Below are 18,538 nucleotides of genomic sequence, written 5' to 3' on the forward strand. Positions count from 1 at the left end.
CTTCCTCTCTCCCTCGCTGTCTCTCTCTCTCTCTCTCTCTCTATCGCTATCTACTTCTATCACTCTCTCTTTCTCTCTCTTTCGCTCTTTCATTCTCGCGCTCGTCTTTTTTACTTTCTCAATTTGTTTGCTCTGGAACTGAAATTTCCTTTACAGCAAATTGATTTAGCAAAATACCACGAAACACTTAACATCATTTCATTAGATATTCGCACGCCGATATTGGCGACACCTGATTCTCTTCCTCTTTCTCTTCCTCCTCCTCCTCCTTCTCCCCCTCCTCATCCTCAGCCGACACCATCTCCGCCCCTCCGTCTTTTTTCCCCGCTGCGTCCGCTCGCGATACGAGGACGTCGCCGCTGCGTCATTGCATTTGGCTGCGACGAATGTAGGCCAGCCATTCCGCATTACGCGAAAGCTCCGCAGATTCGGCGCGCGCACGTACGCGCGGCTTTCGGTTTTCAATAAAAGGCGCGTATGCCGAAAAAGTGAGGACGAGGAAAAATCCAAGACGGAAAACGGGGAGAAGATGAAGAAGGCACGGGTGTCGAGTTTGACCCAGCGAAGGATCGATCGAACGCCAAATGCGCCGACGTTCTCGGTTGGCGCTTATTCGAGAAAGAACTGGACGCCGGGATACCTCGTCGACGAGGCTTGGCGACGTTACCGAGCTACAAGCCGAGAGAATTTAACGGAAATGACGTACCAAGGAAAAGTCGTTTCTTTTTTCCTTTTTTATTTATCTTACAGAGCTGCTCTGCGCTCGACCGATTGAATTGAGCGGACAGCGGGCCGGTGAAAGTGGACGCGTGAACCTGGAAAAAAGGGGCGTTTCACCGCGACAACGGCAAAACATCGTATTTCTCTCCCTGACTCCCTCTGTCGCAATCTTTCACACAATTTTTCTCCTCATCCTCTCTCTCTCTCACTCTCTTTTTTGTCCAACAAATCCACGCTTATAACGAAGCTGGGCCGTACGGGCACAACTACAAATTCAAGCTGAGAATACGAGGAAATCTTGCAACTAAGTGAAAATTATGGTGAATTGAACTATCCTGAAAACAGAATGAAGTAACTGGTAGTGAGAGGCAATGAGAGAGAGAGAGAGAGAGAGAGAGAGAGAGAGAGAGAGAGAGAGAGATAGAGATAGAGGGATCAAGTTAGTGTTGCACTCCGGCAATACACATTTACCGTCGTCCTCTATGTCGGCAACGTTTTTAAAAAGAGCCTCTGTAAGGGATAAAGGTGTAGGAGAGCAGAGAGGAAGAGAGGAGGGACGGAGAGGCTGATAGAGAGAGTGAGAGAGAGAGAGAGAGAGAGAGAGAGAGTGAGAGAATAAAGTAGCGACGCTTGATATTAGCGCTCACTCATTATTATAAACCTGCGATCGAGCAGAGGCTCATGCTTTTCGCTATATATCTCGCTTCATCCTCTTCTCTTTCTTTATTATGTACATGCTATAATCGTTAAATTTATCTCGGGATTGGGTGGGGTCTGGCACGGGGATATGCGGCCTAAGCGAGGAACTTCGGCGCCGAACGCCGTACGCCTAGAGATCTCTTCCTTTTCCACGAAGAGGACGAAGAGGGTCGAGCCGAAATCCGCGTCGGCCGTTAAACACTCGAGCGTCCCGTTGCGACTCCCGTGACACCAGCTACGACGGCCGTCGAAGGCATTCCGCTTGTCGCGCGATCTCGCGTCGCTCGGGGCCGAGTCCCAGACTCTGGGAGGAGGCTCATATTGACCTCCCTGTGCCTCCTCCAGCCCGCAAGAGTCGCGCGGCCGTGAGAACGCTCGAGGGGTGGACAGTCGACGTCGCGACCTCTTCGTCGAGCGAGCGTTCGTACGCGTCTCCGTCACCCTTTTGCTCGCTCCCGTGGCCTAGGTATACGTGGGTGTTGTCTGGTGTCTGTTTGGATGAGCTTTATGGTTGTCGTATCGTTGTTTCGCCTAGGAAGGGGTCGTGCCGCATGCCGTCCCACCCCCCCCTTACAGGATGCAGCAGGACGCCGAGCAGCAACTGCTACCACCGCCTTTGCTCTTTTGCCGCTGATCTGAAATGACAACATTGCACAAGGTTACGTGAGCATATGCGAGGGGAATCGAGTGGGGATTAAGGGTGAGGTGGTGCGCCAAGAGGAGTGACCAATGGCGAGGAATGCGCCGACTCTCAAACGAGCGTCTCCCCTTGCGCGCGGATTTTCGACTTGAGATTCAAGGATTCGCCGCTGCCGCCGCCGCCGCCGCCGTTACATAATGTCTCTTCTGATAACAATAACGTTAATTAATACGGAATGTCACGAAGCCGTCGTCGGCTCGCATGTTTGTGTAAACTATACACGAACTTTTTTTCAGCCTCGCGCTGACACGCTAATGCGGCTCCTCTGTCTTTTATATTATTCTTTGTAATATGATAGCCATGTTGCATAAAGTTTCGAAGTCTAACCGCAAGTTTACGCATCGATAATGCGTAAATGTAGGAAGACACTGGTAAATAATGTGGTGAACTTAACATCGGCCACTCCTTTAACAAGAGACTACACTTAAATCATTATTTATCTTATTAAGTTATTGGATCGTTGCATCTTCGATAATGGCCAGCATATAATCAAAGCTACATTTCTGGCTGAAAAAGTCGTTATTTTTATTTTTTTTTTTCTAACTCGCGTCTTTTACGATAAAACGTTTTTGCACTGAAATTTTTTATAATCACAACTAATCGAGAAATTATCTTTTAAATATCCTACGAATAATTATATACGTATGAAATATCAGTTTGTGTTTATGAACCTGAAACATTTTTTATCATTTCATAACGAGTCTTTAATCGCTATTTTTCTAGACTTGGATAACATCTCGAACAAAATTCTTGGCATTTTAAATAATGCTCGACCGTGCGGACAACCATTAATTTTCAAAGTGCTTTAATCATTTGAAAACAATTTTATACGCACAAAATGAAAGAAAAAATAATTATCGGTGTTTAACTATTTTAAAATTGAAAATAGTATTTTAGTGAAATAAGTGACGTATTTTTTATTTGTTTGTTTATTTTATCTTGACGACTCATTAAATGGCACGTTATGTAGGAGATATTCTAATGTATTTGACCATGTACATTAAAACAAGGCCAAAAGTCTAATTTTTCAGTTCTCGTCAATCAATCGATACATTAAATTTGATGCACGAAGTAATTTACGTCTGTCAACATTTGTTTAAAATCATTGAATTTAATATAGCATCATTAATAATCCGTATAATTAATTACTTAAAGACATATTGAATATTGAAAATGTTATTCCTAGTCGTTTTTAAAGGCGTCTACAAATTTTATACAAAACGAATTATAAGGCATTATGATTTATCTCCTAAAGCCAAAGATATCATTCGTTAAAGTCAATTTTATAATTGCAAATTAGACTATTGAAATTACGGACAATGTAATCCATAAGCGAATTATAAATTCATATTATTAAACTCATCAAATATTTCAATATTAATTGTACTAGTGTTTTTTTTGTTTAATATATATATATATTTAAGATGATAAAACGTCTCTTGAAATATTTCCATTTTTTCAGCGAAGCAACAACTTTTTAAATACATCGGACCAAATTAGTGCAAATGTACCTTTATACACTTGCGCGAATGAGTCTTTTACTTAAATAAAGTAAAATAAAAAAAAAATCCGATAATAAACTCGCACATGCAGAAATGACTAATAATAAATATTTTCGCATCTTAAATACCAAGAGGATAATAAAATAATACAAATTAAATCTTAAAACACTTTAATTTTACTTGTCATATAGAATTAAAAGATAAGAATAATTTTTGATAGTTGAAATATCTCTTCGAGGAAACGGACTCGACCCATCTTCTCCCACTGGGACTCAATCTCCTGTCTTGTTAAACTTCTCCCCGCATCGGCCATAACTTTATCCTTTTGTTAAAGAAAGATCGGCCCCCCCCCTCCGCCAATTACCATTTTCCCTTTGTTCACTGAATTTTTCTTTCTTTCAATGATTACGCAACAAGGTTGACTAAAAATTATCAAGATTTTTTAATAAACATTATCTTTATGACACGCTTATTCATTTAGCCTCGTCGTTAAAACAACATTATTCGGCATTAATATAATTTGTAAAAGAAAAGCTTTATTAAATCATTAGAGTTGATGTGACATCGCGAATGGATAATCTCGAATGATTACGCTGATTCATTGTCCGGAGAAGTAAATCGTTGCAGACTTTACAATTTATGCCGCGAAATCTAGATCGGCCTTCTTCTCTTTTATGGTAAGACTAGGGAATTTATCATCGCGTCGATAAAGTCCCGCGTTTATTTTTAAACAGACTTCAAACGAATTAAATCACAAATACGGCCGCTCTCAGTCCACGTAAATAAGCGCCCGATTATCCAGAAAATGGGACCGTTGAATTTACCAGCGGTGCGGTCAATAAATGCACGCGATAAGTTGCCCGGATGCTAAAGTTTCGGCACTCCTAAAGTCCGGCGAAAAGCCGAGGCGCGAACTTTTCAACTCGTAGTAGGTGGCAACCATAGAGGGGGTGAAAGTCAGATTTTCTCGCATCCATCCACAAATTTGTTCACGACTGACGTCTTAAGCAACGTCAAGGATGAGGATGCACAATGACGATTAATCTTGTCCGTGCATTTTATTAACAGGCGCATGGCCAGGAAAGAAAAGAGCAGGATGAGGAGGAGGAGGAGGAGTTTCGCAGGCAGATCACTAGGCGTCGTCGGGTTGCACGTGCATGTACTCGCCGGTGGGTAGGATTCCTGGAAAAGAGAGAGCGGAAGTTGTGTGCCTGTGGAAAGTACTATTGGAGAGGCGTTGCGCGTCGGGCAACGCGACTCGGGTGTGCGCAGGTGGATGCGGGGGGGGGGGGGGGGGGGGAAGAGACGAGGGGTTGTACTAAAGTGGATGAGAGGCGTACGGAAGAGTCGTTCGAAGCCGACCCACCTTGAGAATTGGGCTCGGGGAGGTTCTCCCGCGGCACGAGGTGCATCACCGTTGTCTTGCCGAAAGGGAGGCCCAGGGCGCCGAGCGTCACATTGCTGTGCAGGAAGCGGCCCTGGTATATCAGCCGCAGGATTTCCGCCTTGGCCACCGCCTCCTCCGCCCAATCTGTAATAAGAAAGGACGAATTTTAGGTCGTAGCGCAGTATGTCGGCCGTTTTATTTTATTTCCTTATGCTACTTCTGTCATCGCGGCCCGCGGTCGACATTTTCAAAATCGACAACGCGAGCGACGAAAAGTCACCGTCCCGAGACTTGGCTCGCTGCTTCGCCCGAGAACGACCATCGAGAATTAATGTCAACCACGTGATTATCATTTCCATCGTCATTTCTTTTTTCTTTTTTCGTTTTTTATTCTTTATACGCGGCGCGAGGTGAACTTTTTGCCGTCGTCTCGGAAATTGCAAATAGCTGTTGTTATTAGTGATTCGCGCCGCGGACTTGAATAATTGACCTCATGACGCTTGGAATTCCAATAGCGTGAACGCCGAGCGCGGAAAGAGGTTCGATAAGAGGAGAATGAGTCAGGAAATATTTATACTAAATGAAAAGTACATTGGCAATTTTTGTGATTACTCGTATCGCACTTGCTCAAGACAGTAATTGCTTCTTATATATCGGGAATTAATTCGCGAAAAAGATTTCGGCCAGTTAGAGAGCTCGATCGTCGCGCGGATGAATACTTTTATCTTCTTTCATTTTTCTCATCCTTTTATATCTGTCTCGCCCCCCCCCCCGTCCCTTTCACCCCTATAATAATTATTTTTTGTTTATTGTGATAGCGTTAACGATTCGTTAGCAATAGCACTGTGTCGTTCAGCTACAAGAATTTATTCGTTGAATTGTAAAATCGCGGTAATTATATTTTCGCTTCATTTAAAGTGCATTTTACAAGTAACTCATTTATAAGCGTTCGTTCTTTTCGAAAAAGCGCACGAGTCATTGACGATTTAAGACACTTAGCTGTGTTTTTAATATCCCGAAGTTCCATTAACATTGAAATTCTAATGCGTCATTCAAGGCTCATAGCGAAGTGGTATATTCCAATGCAGATCGGGGATAAGGAAGGAGGTATTCCGATTACTTGGAAGACTTGCTCCTATTGCGTTTCGACAGCTGCTCCACGAAATAAAAAATTAATTTATCCGAAAGGAGATAAATGGCCGACGAGTGGGAAACCTTGCGAAATCGTTTCGGGGAAAAATGATAAAATCTTCGAAAATGCCGTAGGTTAATGTGGCATGTCGATCGAGCTAGAATACATCGGACTCGCTGTTATTAAAGCGTGAGCGTCGTCTTTGTGTACCGCAGATTTTCTCCGGTAATTGTAAATGATTGCCGTCACGATGCATTAAAGCTTTTAAAGAATAAACGAAACTCACCGTCTCCGTCGTCGGAAGCAGGGCCGCCGCGAAAGCCGCCGACTCGTTAAGGCGAACAGAAATAAGTACGGAAAACAGTTATACCGAAAACATTTCCCAATGGTACCCGAGCCCATTGTCAGTCGCGCAACGCCTCGTCCATTTCTTGCACATGCAGCCTTATGTAAATCGTAGGCGATATCGAAACGTATCCGATCCTCTAATAATAAGAAGCATGAGCGGGCGCACGCGATCACACGCACACGCGGGCACAACGGAAAGGAAAAAAATGCAAGTATCGCCGGTGGAACAAAGTATCTTAATCATTGTATTGCGCGTGCAAGGAAGGTACTTCCTCGCTTCAGTCCAGCGAGGAAAAAGAAAGAGGAAAAAAAAAGAAGAGAAAAGGCCACGCGCCAATAAGTGCGTGGATAAGAAGAAACGGTTGAGCGACACCGTAGCGGCGCTCGTTGAATCATCCATAAATCGATCGTCGCTCGAAGTACACTCGCGCTAATGAGAAAATAGTTTCTTGTCCCTCTCTCTCTCTCTCTCTCTCTCTCTCTCTATCTCTCTCACTCTCTGTCTGTCTGCCTGTCTGTCTGTCTGTCTCTGTCGCTGTCGCTGTCTTTGAATCGCAGCACCTTCGGCACCCGAAGGCAAGCCTCGCATTCGGGTCATCGTGCCCCAACTCACCTTCCGGCCAATTCTCGAAGACATGATGGGCGATGTCCCCCGCGGAGTCGCTCGGGCTAAATAGGAATTCTTTTGTCTTGCCGCTGACGAGGATGAGGCGCAGGTTTATCTGTAACAGAAATAACGACGGACACTTTTAATATCTGCCCTTTCACAATGGACAACGATCGAATGAACGAATGTGCGAGAGAGCGTGACGATGGGTGTAGGATTGGGAGGGGAGAATAGCGTAGAGTCGCATTGTGAACGCAGTCCAATTGTCGAAAGTGCGATTTCTTAAGAGGCGCCGATGCCGCCTTTAAAATGTCGCGATCCAAGTCGTTTATTGAAAATAGATAGGCGCATCATTACCACCACGATCGCATCGACAATTCATCGACGCACTTGTTATTCCTTATATGCCTGTTTACGCGGGCGCCAACTTTATCGCGCTTTTTCCCCGAGCATATTATGTGCATTATAATGCGAGATAGATGAAATGGAATAGAGGGAGGGAGAGCAAATAACTTGTGCGTATAATAAACGTCGCGTTGTTATGACTTTGCCGTAACGATTGAGAAAGGTAGATAGATAGATACGTATATAGCGTATGCTCGTGTGTTCATATTTTGCTAAATCATACAATCTACTTCCTACCTCTATTTCATCTTATAAATTGTTTCCTCGTTCTGCATTTATCAACGAGTTATCAGCAATGTATTTAAACTCGAAATAAATACTTTAAATTCACGTTATCAGATGCACAAAACTGTTACTTCAGTGACCACGAGTAAAATACCAAGGCTTATCGTGGCTATGAATAATTGGCTAATCCCTTCCAATTTCAATACGATCCTATCACATAAATATTGCCAAGTTTTTAAAAAAATTTCCCTTCTCATAAAAAAGTGACTTTGTGCGATGATGCATTGATCATTATGCCGACTGTCTCTGGTATAAATAGTTATCATGTAAGTGACGCAATTAGGAGGGAGATTTTATTATAAACGGCACATCTGGGCTCGTTACTTTTAAATTACGACTGCGATTTGAAGCTTTGATTTAGCGATTGGTAATTATGTCGTGGATAATCGAATTGCCGGAATGCATATTAATTTCCTTTCGTACGTCTACTCGACAATAATGCGCTTTGAGTAATTGTTACGCAGCAACAAGCAAGTACACTCGTGCCTACCCATTGGGTAGGAAGGAAGCTATGGAAACATAATTCCACGAACGAATGAATTAAGAGTAATTTTTATCGTAGCTACTTGATCGATCGATGCATTATCCCCTAGAATGTATAAAGAGCGCTCAATTTTTATTAAGACTAAAGCCGTTTACTAACGACTCAACGCTGTCCCAATATTCATAAAGTTTTTCATTCGTTTAAAGACATTAGAACTTGATCCAATAATGGGTTTTTGAAAAATTCCTAGAAAATATTCGTTAGTTCGTAATATAGATGTCGAAAAATATCCGTGACAAGTACAGCTTATTCATTCCAACGACCAAAGGAGCTTTTATTTTTCATTTAACCGATAATGCGCGCGCTAATTACTCTTTCTGATAAATTCCAAGATTACGAACTTGCATTCGTAATCAATTTCTTTTCATTTATTTCTTTTTTCTTCTTCTGCGATCATAGAATAAACCTAGACAAATTAAATTTATCCCTGTTTATCACTTCTACTCTCACGGCATTCCACTTTGTCGACTTATTTAGAGAAATGACGTTATAAAAAAAAAAATGACGCACGATTCATAGCTTGCAAAATCAGTTTAGTCAAGAAAATTGTATAAGATAATTTTCAAATTAAAATGTCAAAGTAGCTGTTACACAAAATTAATCAATACAGCAATTTTTTGACAATGTTTAATAACGTTTAAACGAGCTAAATTTATCCATATTAAATTCTTATCCCGGGTAATTCTCACAAACATTTTTCCGCCAGTACATTATTTTATGCTCTTTAGTAAATTAATCAATAATTTCAATGAACTGAAATGGTAAAAACTTTATATATATATATATATATATATATATTTATTTATTTTAATAAAAACAAAATAAAACAAAAACTCTTTAAAAATATAATATATTTTCAGAGGGAAAATTATTGCGTCTACCCGTAGTAGAAAATAGACGGTAATTTTTGGAATGATGCACATTATTTTTAAGCGCAAGATTCGTTTGAGTGTAATTTTTTGGCATTTTTAAAAATTCTCCACGTCACAGTATAAACAGTGGTTTCCACGTTTGTGTTTTACGGATGCCATAGCAATAGGAAAAAGTCTGACACAACAACGCCTCGGAGCACGTTAAACGAACACTGCGGCCAAGCGTTCGGTATATATATATATATATATATATATAGTAAATCAACGGTGAATGTCTCTTGGACATTACACGTAAATTATTCCCTTAACGATCGGAAAAAGGCCACAATAACTCAATGCGCACAGTTATAGCGACACTCGTAACTTGATTAAGCGCTGCTTCGCACTTGACTGCACAAGTGCCAATCGAAAATAACGAAGTTTAGGAACAATAAGACGCTGAAGAGCGCTAGTGAGATAGATACGTAGAGAGAGAGAGAGAGAGAGAGAGAGAGAGAGGGGTGGGTGGGTGAGAGGGAGAGACAGAGTATGCGTGTGTATGAGATATGGGGGTGGGGGAGGGTGAAAGTAAAAGCGAATATGATAGTATGGTGTAGGTTGAGATGCGGGGGAGCAAATTCGCTAGTCGGGAATACCGTCGGTTCGCTGGCTAAGGGTGAGCGCACCGAAGGAAAAATCCAGTGTGCCATTGTGGGCCGCATGCGCGCGATCCCCCATTTGGCCAGGCATATTCGAGCGATCGGGGCAAGGCGCGCCGAGAGATGCTTTATTCGAGAAAGTGCCATTCGAAACTCGTTACGTAACCCAGTCGCTGGATCCCCAGTTCGAGATCGTTGCCGACGAATCTTTCTTCGTCCCTCACCCTCGCGTCCACCGCCATCACGACCAGCACTGATGATAACAGTCCGGCTATTCCTTGCCGGGCAGAACGCCAATTATCGTCCCTAATTCGTAAGATTCACCGTCGAATAAGCATCGACGAGTGTCGATTACGCACTTCAAACCGACCTCCCGCATCCCACAAAGTATTTAATTTAATTCCCTACAACCGCCGCTTTTAATTTGACGTTGCGCCGCACTGCCGCCGGCATCTCGCGGGAATTAGCAGTCGCACGCGGCAATCGCGCAAACACTATTTCACGGCGATCGCGTGAAACGGAAAGTCGACTCGCAATGCGAACTCCATGGCTAATACCTTAATTCGATCAGTCGCTCATTAAGTGCAACCTCGGGGCGCACGCGAGGCGAATTCGCGCGTCGAGCGACCGATCGATTGTAAACGTGGCGAAGCGGCCGGAGTGACGCCCTGGCGGGGATTTTTCCATTCTAGAGCGGGACTTTTGGGAAGGGCAGCGAAACTATCGTGGATACCGAGATTGCAATCGGAGGGCTAAAGAGGGAGACGGTGGAAGATTTTCGTGGTCGGTGCTCGATACGTGGTTGGGCACGTCCGCGTCTCGCTCGCTCGTCGCTCGTCCCCATAAATTAGCCTCTGATTGAGCTAATGAAAGAATTATTTATAAGTCCGAGTCGTAAATGTTATTGGCCTCTGGCCCCGGCTGGTGTCGAGTATTTCTTCAGCGCTCGAATAATAAGGCACGGGGCGCGTAAGTGCACGTCTCGCTTGTGGATTAGGGCTTTGTTTTCCCCTTCTTTACATTGCAATTTCATGTAGCACTTGCGGGAAAAAAACAACGTTGTAGTGCCCATTCTACAATTTTATTTCAACATCTCGTTTGTCCGGGGCTCGGGAGTAGCGGTACAGCGAGGGCCGCTTTTCTCACCGTTAAAACAGAAAAGAAGTACAGAGATAGATATAGAGATAAAGAGATAGAGAGAGAGAGAGAGAGAGAGAGAGAGAGAGAGACGCACACACACACAGTGTAGCAGCAGCATGCGTCAACGAGTCAAAGTGATGTTTGGTATTTAATATCTATAATAAGGCTATGATGCCCTTATCGCTCAAGGATTATATTCCACGGAGGCTAATCCGCTCAAGATAAAGAGCATTTGTGTTTGAGTCTGTCCTTTTGTAGAGGCGCATGGCGCGCATCTTGGCCCGATAAGATATCGCGACGAGTGTGTTAATTATTAAGAATGCGAGTGCTCGTCGCGGTGAGTCGTACATTCGTATAAGAAGCGAAGAAAAGCCGAGTGACAGTGCAACGAGCCTTTATATGCCTTATCGTTCCAATTCATTAAACGAGCAGTTAAGCTTTAATTTCATTAATAATCGCGCGTAAAAGCGAGAAAACAGCGCCGACCGTTGTGGGACGGTAGGGACGTCAGAGGGGCCGGGGTTGGAGGGTGTGAGGATTGGACGGGAAAGCGAAAGAAGGAGCAAATGCCGCGCGATAAAAAGCATCTCTAGCGGCTTCATCTTCGCTCGGCATTGACGCCTGGAATCGTCGGGGGCTTCTTCGCTCTTTCACGTCATCCGGGGGCGGCGACGCCCGCGTCGGGGCGTGGACTCACGTGCCGGCGTCGCGTGAATTGCGATTATCGTCGGGTCGAGGGATTACGTGGCGGGCGATCGATGGGCCCTCATCCGCTCGTGGGAATTATGCGTAATTCGGCTGTCTCGGTGAAAAAGAAATTCTCTCGTTTGCCCTCCTCATTCATCCTCTCTCTCTCTCTCTCTCTCTCTCTATCTATCTCTCTGTCTGTCTGTCTGTGTGTCTGTCTGTCTGTCTATCTGTTCCTGCCAGCCTGCCTGTCTGCCTGCCTGCCTGCCTGCCTGCTTGCGTGCGTGCGTGCGTGCGTGCGTGCGTGCATACCTGTATTTGTATGTAGGGGCGTAACCCCAAGCCAATAAATAAACAGCTGTGTCATTATGCGGAATAACTTGCTTTCCATTGATCAACGAAATACTCAAAGTCCAAAGCGAACTGAATTAAGGGGGAGGAGTTTATGACATTGCTCGATACTTGGTCGGAATTTTTTGTCGATAATATCCGTAAGCGAATGATAATTGTAATCTGCTCGATAAATAGCCATTCGAATGCAACAATATGTAACTATGTCTGGCTGAGGTTGCGAGCGGGACCGATGGGCTGCGAAGAAAGCGGGCATTTAAAATCAATTGGCTGACTTTCTTGAAAACTAATCCAACTGGTTTTTAGATTTTAATGTCGAAGTTATAAGTTAAAATTTTTAAAGAAAATCTTTATTTACGCAGCCGTAAACCTCCAATTTTATTCGCTCGATGCGTTTCATTAAACGTAACGATATTTATTTATTTATGCCCTATACGCGTAAATTAATTGAAACGGGATTCCGTTCTTTTTATTGAAAAATAAAATAACAAAAAAAAAAAAAAAAAAAAATTTATAATCAAATCAAATTCATTAGAAGTGCCGTTCATAAGTTTTTTCAATTTATTCGGTAATTAAAGATTTTCTGTCTCCTCTTTGTTTCGGATACTTTTAAAAATCCTTGTAATTACGAAGCGTTGAAGGTCGGGTCTTCCCAGTGAGCGTACTATGATGAAAAAAAACCTTTGTAAAATTTTGATTCCCATTGTGCGACCTAAGAAACCCACCCTTTATTTTGATAATTTCACCTTCAAATTGTCATTATTGAGCGTCGACTTAGATTACACAGATAGATCTACAATTATATATATATTGTGGAAAATCGGTGGATGGCAACAGCATAGCGTTAACATTCTTCTAAATAAATTTCCCACCTCAATAAAAGCTTCCGTACATACAGTATAATTAAGAATTTCTGCGTAGCATTAAAAAAAGAAAGAAAGGAAGAAAAAAAAAGTCTTATATACCTTGCTAACGAATTATTTACGTCCATTGCTAAACGAATACCTCGTTTGCGTCACACCAGAATTTTTCATAACAACAAACCTGTGCGCTTGCTTTGATTGCACGTACATACACATTTATGTGAAACAGATTTCTCGGCAATGGAGAGTCGTCGTTACTTAAGTAGATTAAAAGAGACCTAGAAACGGGCATTATTAACTAATATCACCAATGGTCGATGAAGTTAAACTCAAATGCGAAGCAATACGATACGTACTCGACATATCGCCTCACTAAAAGTCGCTAAGGATCGCTCGGTACGATTTCATGGCTTATTGCGCCGTGACTCACGCTCAACGAATATTTTCCATTCCATGAAAATATAAATTTAATGAGCAGAAGCTCCAAGCGGGAATAAACGATTTCTTAATTGTTAATGCATATTTTATTTCCGATCTAATGAAACTCGCCTCTCTTTATTTTCACCGCACACGCTTCGCCACGGACTTTCCAATTACGTAAATTAAAAATCCCTACGTAACGTGATTTCGTCCAACAATTGCCACGGTCATACGGAGCCGCGAGTAAAGGAAAGCCGGCAATTTAAGTGGATGCTTGTGCGTGTAAGTAGCGTGCTGCGCGCGATATTAAAAATCACGCTTGAAAGATCAAACACAGAAATCAAAAAACGCCCGCGGCAATCAGTGGCTCGAGAGGGAGACTATAATAAAAAAATAGCGGGAAAGAAGGCGACGGTATCTTTCGGTGCAGTCTTAGTCACACCCTCGAAGCCGCCCGTGACGTGGAGGATCGCCCGCGCACGGACCCCTTCTCTGCATTTGAAAAACGAGGGGGTTAAAAGCGCGAGCCCGCGCATCCATACGACCCCTCAACCTCTGGAAAGCATCGTTCTCTCCCTCGCCCCACTCCCCCTCCATACCCACCCGTACCCTACCCTCTCCCTTACACCCTTCCACGTTTCCTCACCCCCAAGACGTAACGATCTCGAGTGCAGGATTTCGCCGCTGTAATCGCGAATTATTCACAAGGTCTTTAAGAAGTGGCGACGGGGTAGGGGCTGTGCAGCAGCGCCTCTCTCGTGCTTTATCGATTGCCCAGCAGCGTTGAGCACGGGGGGAGGGGGCGTTGTAAAGGTTGAAGAGGTTGTAGAGGTGGGAGAAGACAGGTGGAGGGTCATCGAGGGAAGGAGTAAGATCTGTCGAAAAAGGAAGACATTGGGCGTTGGAAATAAGGTGGGGTGGTGAGGTGGTGTGTCGGCCCCACGTGCTCATCGCTGTTTCACCTTGACTTTAGTGCAACGTCGGCACGTCCTCTCGTCGGGATATCGCATTGTCGTTGTCATTATCGACGTCTTTGTCGCCATTGCGTCGTATTTGTGTGGTTGTTGTTGTTGTTGTTGTTGTATGATCGTCGTTGTCGTCGTTCTGTCGTCGACAAAGCGGGTCATTGGGACACTTGCCTTCTTCTTCCTCCCCTTCAAATATCATCACTGCCACAAACATTACCAATCCTATGATCGAACGTACGTAGACACAGTGCAAATTGCGGTGGCTTCGCTGCAGTTCTTTATAACTGACGGTTCGATCGATGCCTCGATTGTCCCTCTGCCTTCACCGGCACTCTCTCACTCTCACACATGAATACACAACGCGTGCGCACAAGCGCACAGAAGAAGATACATAGATAGAGAGGGGGGGGGGAGCGAGGCCAGTGTTGATGATAAAGACGAGCGACCTGATTACCTGCAGCACGTGACCGAGATGCGGCGATATATCTTATGCTCGTTCGGGGAGGAAGATGAATGGTAAAAGAGGGGGGGGGGGCGGCTCGGTGCCTTCTACTTTCATTCTGCCGACCTAGTTGCAAATTAAAGATTCGAGCACTCGGGAAAGTCCGATGTTGGTCGCCACTTGTCGTTGCGAGAAAGGGAGGTGGTAATAACGAGAAATGATTGTAAACGTCGTTCTCACAGGATCTGGAGCACGTGGAGGAGCGCTTAGAGGAATGAGTTGGGTCATAATCGGATGCGCCAACGGCAAGTTCTTAGCCAACGAAAGAAGTAGATGGACGCAATCGTGTGAAATATCGAGAAAGCGGATAAGTTTGGATTCGAGCTTCCGAGTCGTGCTTTCACCGAAGCTTTCACCAGAAATTCGCGCCTCGATGACGAGCTGCATTATTACGTCAGCGGGATTTCATCCGACAAGCCCTTCTCAATTGGCAATTTTCTTTTCTCATCGAGGAGCGCGCTTCTTCTTACCCCCCGACTCTTACAACTTTGCATATCGGGCTTTAACATTTTTCAAAAGCATCTCTATACTGCAGCGAAGTGCACTATCTTAATTCGCAATCTTAAGACTTAAGAATCGAAGCTCGATTACTCATTGCGTATTAAAGGAGACTGTTTCTGCATTCGTCAGCGGCTCCAGTCTCCAAGATCGTCTCCAATAATCGTTGCAGTATAATTTTAGTAGTCAACGAATGCCTCTCAGTATGGCGAAGCTCTTGCATGAATCGAGCACTATGTTTAATTAATTTTAATGCGAAACTAGTTGGTGCCTGAAATACTATAGTGCTCACAAGCGTAGGAATGCGGTATCGCGAGAATTATATTCCAGGAAGATTCGTTTTGAAATATGGTAAAAATTATTTAGGCGCGTTCGAAGGTTGCTTGGGCGAATGCTTTTGCGAAAGGTAAACTCCCATCTTAGCGAGAACGCGTAATTGACGGATATGTAAGACGACAGTCAATTACTCTAACGCTCAATTATCGATACGTCTATTATTTATGGGAGAATAGGCAATTTCTTAAATAGCCGCCTGATTAATTGATTAATTAAAATTGATAATAGCCAGCTGATAGGGATGAACTCCTTCAATGAGCATTATGCATTTATCTCGGGCGGTATATTTTTAGCGTTCAAACGAGAAATGCTGTAAAATGATTGGTTATTTCAGGAAATTTCACGGTACAGCTGCAATTGAAAAAGTAAATTGTCATACATTAAGCGAGGAATTAACGTTATATGCAGTGAATTAAATCGTCATTAGGAGTATTATAACGCGACCAAATGGCAAAAGGCTTAGATAATTTACTTTGTTCGAATGCTCGTGTGTCTCTCGCGTTTAAATAATGCTAATATCTACTTGTACACACACGCGCGCGCGCGCGTATATATATTTCCTAGTCTAATGCTTCATTAATGATAAAATTTCAAAACGCACACGAGCGGAAAAAAGTCGTCTTAGAAATTTCGTACGTCATTTAACAAAACAGTGTCTATGGAATGCATTGCAGATCCATAAAATTACAGTAATTAGAGAATTGACGTTCGCGTCTGTTCTCCTTCCTTTTTGCAGAATAAACTCCAATTCGTAATGCTTCGGAGGCTCCGCATGAAATCCGTAATTAAAGCGAGCCGACTTCTTCAACTTCTTCTTCTTCTTCTTCTTCAACTTCTTCTTGTTCTTCTTCTTCTTCTTCTTCTCCTCCTCCTCCTCCTCCTTCTCCTTCTTCTTCTTGAATATTGGCGATTCTTCCTCCGTTTCTTTTTTCCTCCTTTTTTCTCGGCGGCGTGCAACGCCCAGCTCGCTTTTCAAGAAACGGACGAGCGTTCCCCATAATAAACAATTTCCCAAAGCCCGACAAAAGAAGGGCAGCGCGTCCTCGTGCGTTTTCAACGTAAGGCACAATACGCATAAAGAGTGACCTCTCGCCAAGGCATTAGCGTGCATTATACGGACTTTGAAAAGAGGCATTCGCGTGCGTTCCTAAAATCTACCTGGACTCGCCGCTACCGCAGCCGGAGGAGAGACTTTCGAAAAAGCAGAGATAGAACATGTACTGTCTCGAAAGTATTCTTTGAGATGGGTCATCGAGATAGGCGTGTTCCTCCTCCTCCTCCTCCTCCTCCTCCTCCTCCTCTTCGTCCCCCCCCTCACCACATTGCGCTCCTCCCGCCGTACCGACGACCGACCACTTGGGCCGCTCTCCTTCTCGCGCGTCCCGTCTCTATCTTAAGCCGTACGTGACGCGCCATATACGTAGGGGGATCGCCTTTATTTTCCTTGGCCGAGCTCTCAAAATTTCGAGTCGAGTTCTTCCGGCAGAGCGGAGGAGGGATATCACCCCGATAAGATAAGGAAATGACGCGCGCGCGCGCGCGCATCCGACAAAACAATGTGCCCTCGCGATTCATTTTGCCGACGAGAGTAAGACCGTTAGTGCGTTGGTGTATTGAACGGGTGATCAAAGGAGCAAGGATTGAGAGCGATAGAATCAATGACTTTGCTCCTCTCCAAAGTGCATCCGAGTACCGACATTTTCAAATGAATTTCCATTCTGTGAGTACAATAATGTGGTTATGCCCTTCTATGATAAATCATCGACAGACTCGCTAGGCGCTCGAGGTTAATACGTCTCTCGAAACAATGGCTGGCTCTTTAAGAGCATTAATGGAGCGCTCTTATTTCCTCTCGAATCATTCACTTGCTATGGACAATCCCTTTCACTCTTTCGAGAAATTCAGCACCCAAACTGCTCACGCTCGAGACAATCGCTCCATCACGCTCTCGCAAAGGAAAATTATTTTTCGCACCCTTCTTGTCTAATGGGCCAACACCAAATGAGCATCGACGTTACTGGTCCATTGACATCTAAAATGAGAATAAACTAGAGCGACTAATTAACTCTTATTAATGTGGAAGAAAGACAATAAAATTGTTGTACACGCTACGCATGTAAGATTGAGTAGTCGACGCCCCCCCCCCCCCCCCACAACATCAAGCCAACACGATGCAATAATAATGCTTTAATTAAGTTTAAATACTCTGGGATTCGGGTTAAACATACGAAAATGCTGATTCTCGATGAAATGGCGTAAGTGGTTATGCGTCTTCCACCCTCCCCCGGACCACACTCTGTCCACTTAATCCATCGTGTCTCGATTAAATAGACCTTGCAGTAGAGCAAATAAAGAAGTTTGTCGTGCGCGAACGGCTGGCGACGTCTCGCTGAAAGCTGAATATAATATCTCTTGTGTTGGCGTGGGCGACGCGACTCTAATGAGCGCACGACCATAAATAAGAGTCGTCCGCAGGCGTAATAACATTTAATTTGAGCTCTTGCTCGGCCTGGCGAACGGTGGTCCGAGCATCTGTTACCGTCTGTTGCGGTCGTAGCGCACGATCCTCGAAAATATCGCGAACGCGCTGAGATGAAGGCTGGGATGGTGGCAGCGAGGCCAGACAATGAAGCCGTCCGGACCCAACTTTCCAAGCGGACGGGCCGTTAGGTCGATCGGAAAAGCGGCTACGGAGCTGTGAAAAAAGTCCCGTGCCACTGTGGCGCAAAGTCGGGCGTAATGCTCGGGAAAAAGACGCTCGGGAAAGATACATGAGGGATAGCGGGAGGGAGTTAGGGAGGGACGGACAGAGGGTGGGAGGGGGAGGGAGGGAATAATGAAAGAAAGAAAGATAGAAAGAAAGAAAGAACGAGGAGCTCACGGATAAGGAGCCGGGGATAATATTCAGGTCGACGTCCTCGGCTCGCTCTCAGT

General features: G+C 44.2%; 1 protein-coding gene across 2 annotated transcripts in view; it reads right to left on the reverse strand.

The window, feature by feature from the left end:
* Positions 1 to 1,304: 1,304 nt before the first annotated feature.
* The window catches only part of UBL3 (ubiquitin like 3), a 46,576-nt gene continuing 29,342 nt past the window's right edge, over positions 1,305 to 18,538 (reverse strand). The window contains exons 2-4 of one of the 2 annotated variants that reach the window (XM_011502454.1): positions 7,102 to 7,210; positions 4,988 to 5,152; positions 1,305 to 2,054 (exon numbers count right to left, since the gene is read on the reverse strand). In XM_011502454.1, coding sequence (XP_011500756.1) covers positions 1,990 to 2,054; positions 4,988 to 5,152; positions 7,102 to 7,210 — 339 coding nt within the window. In that variant the 3' untranslated portion in view covers positions 1,305 to 1,989. Of the gene's footprint in view, positions 2,055 to 4,656; positions 4,804 to 4,987; positions 5,153 to 7,101; positions 7,211 to 18,538 lie in introns of those variants that run through there. The other variant, XM_011502455.1, reaches the window with a different exon arrangement.

The sequence above is a fragment of the Ceratosolen solmsi genome, unplaced genomic scaffold (assembly GCF_000503995.2).
Source record: "Ceratosolen solmsi marchali unplaced genomic scaffold, CerSol_1.0 scaffold39, whole genome shotgun sequence".
Lineage (NCBI taxonomy): Eukaryota > Metazoa > Arthropoda > Insecta > Hymenoptera > Agaonidae > Ceratosolen > Ceratosolen solmsi.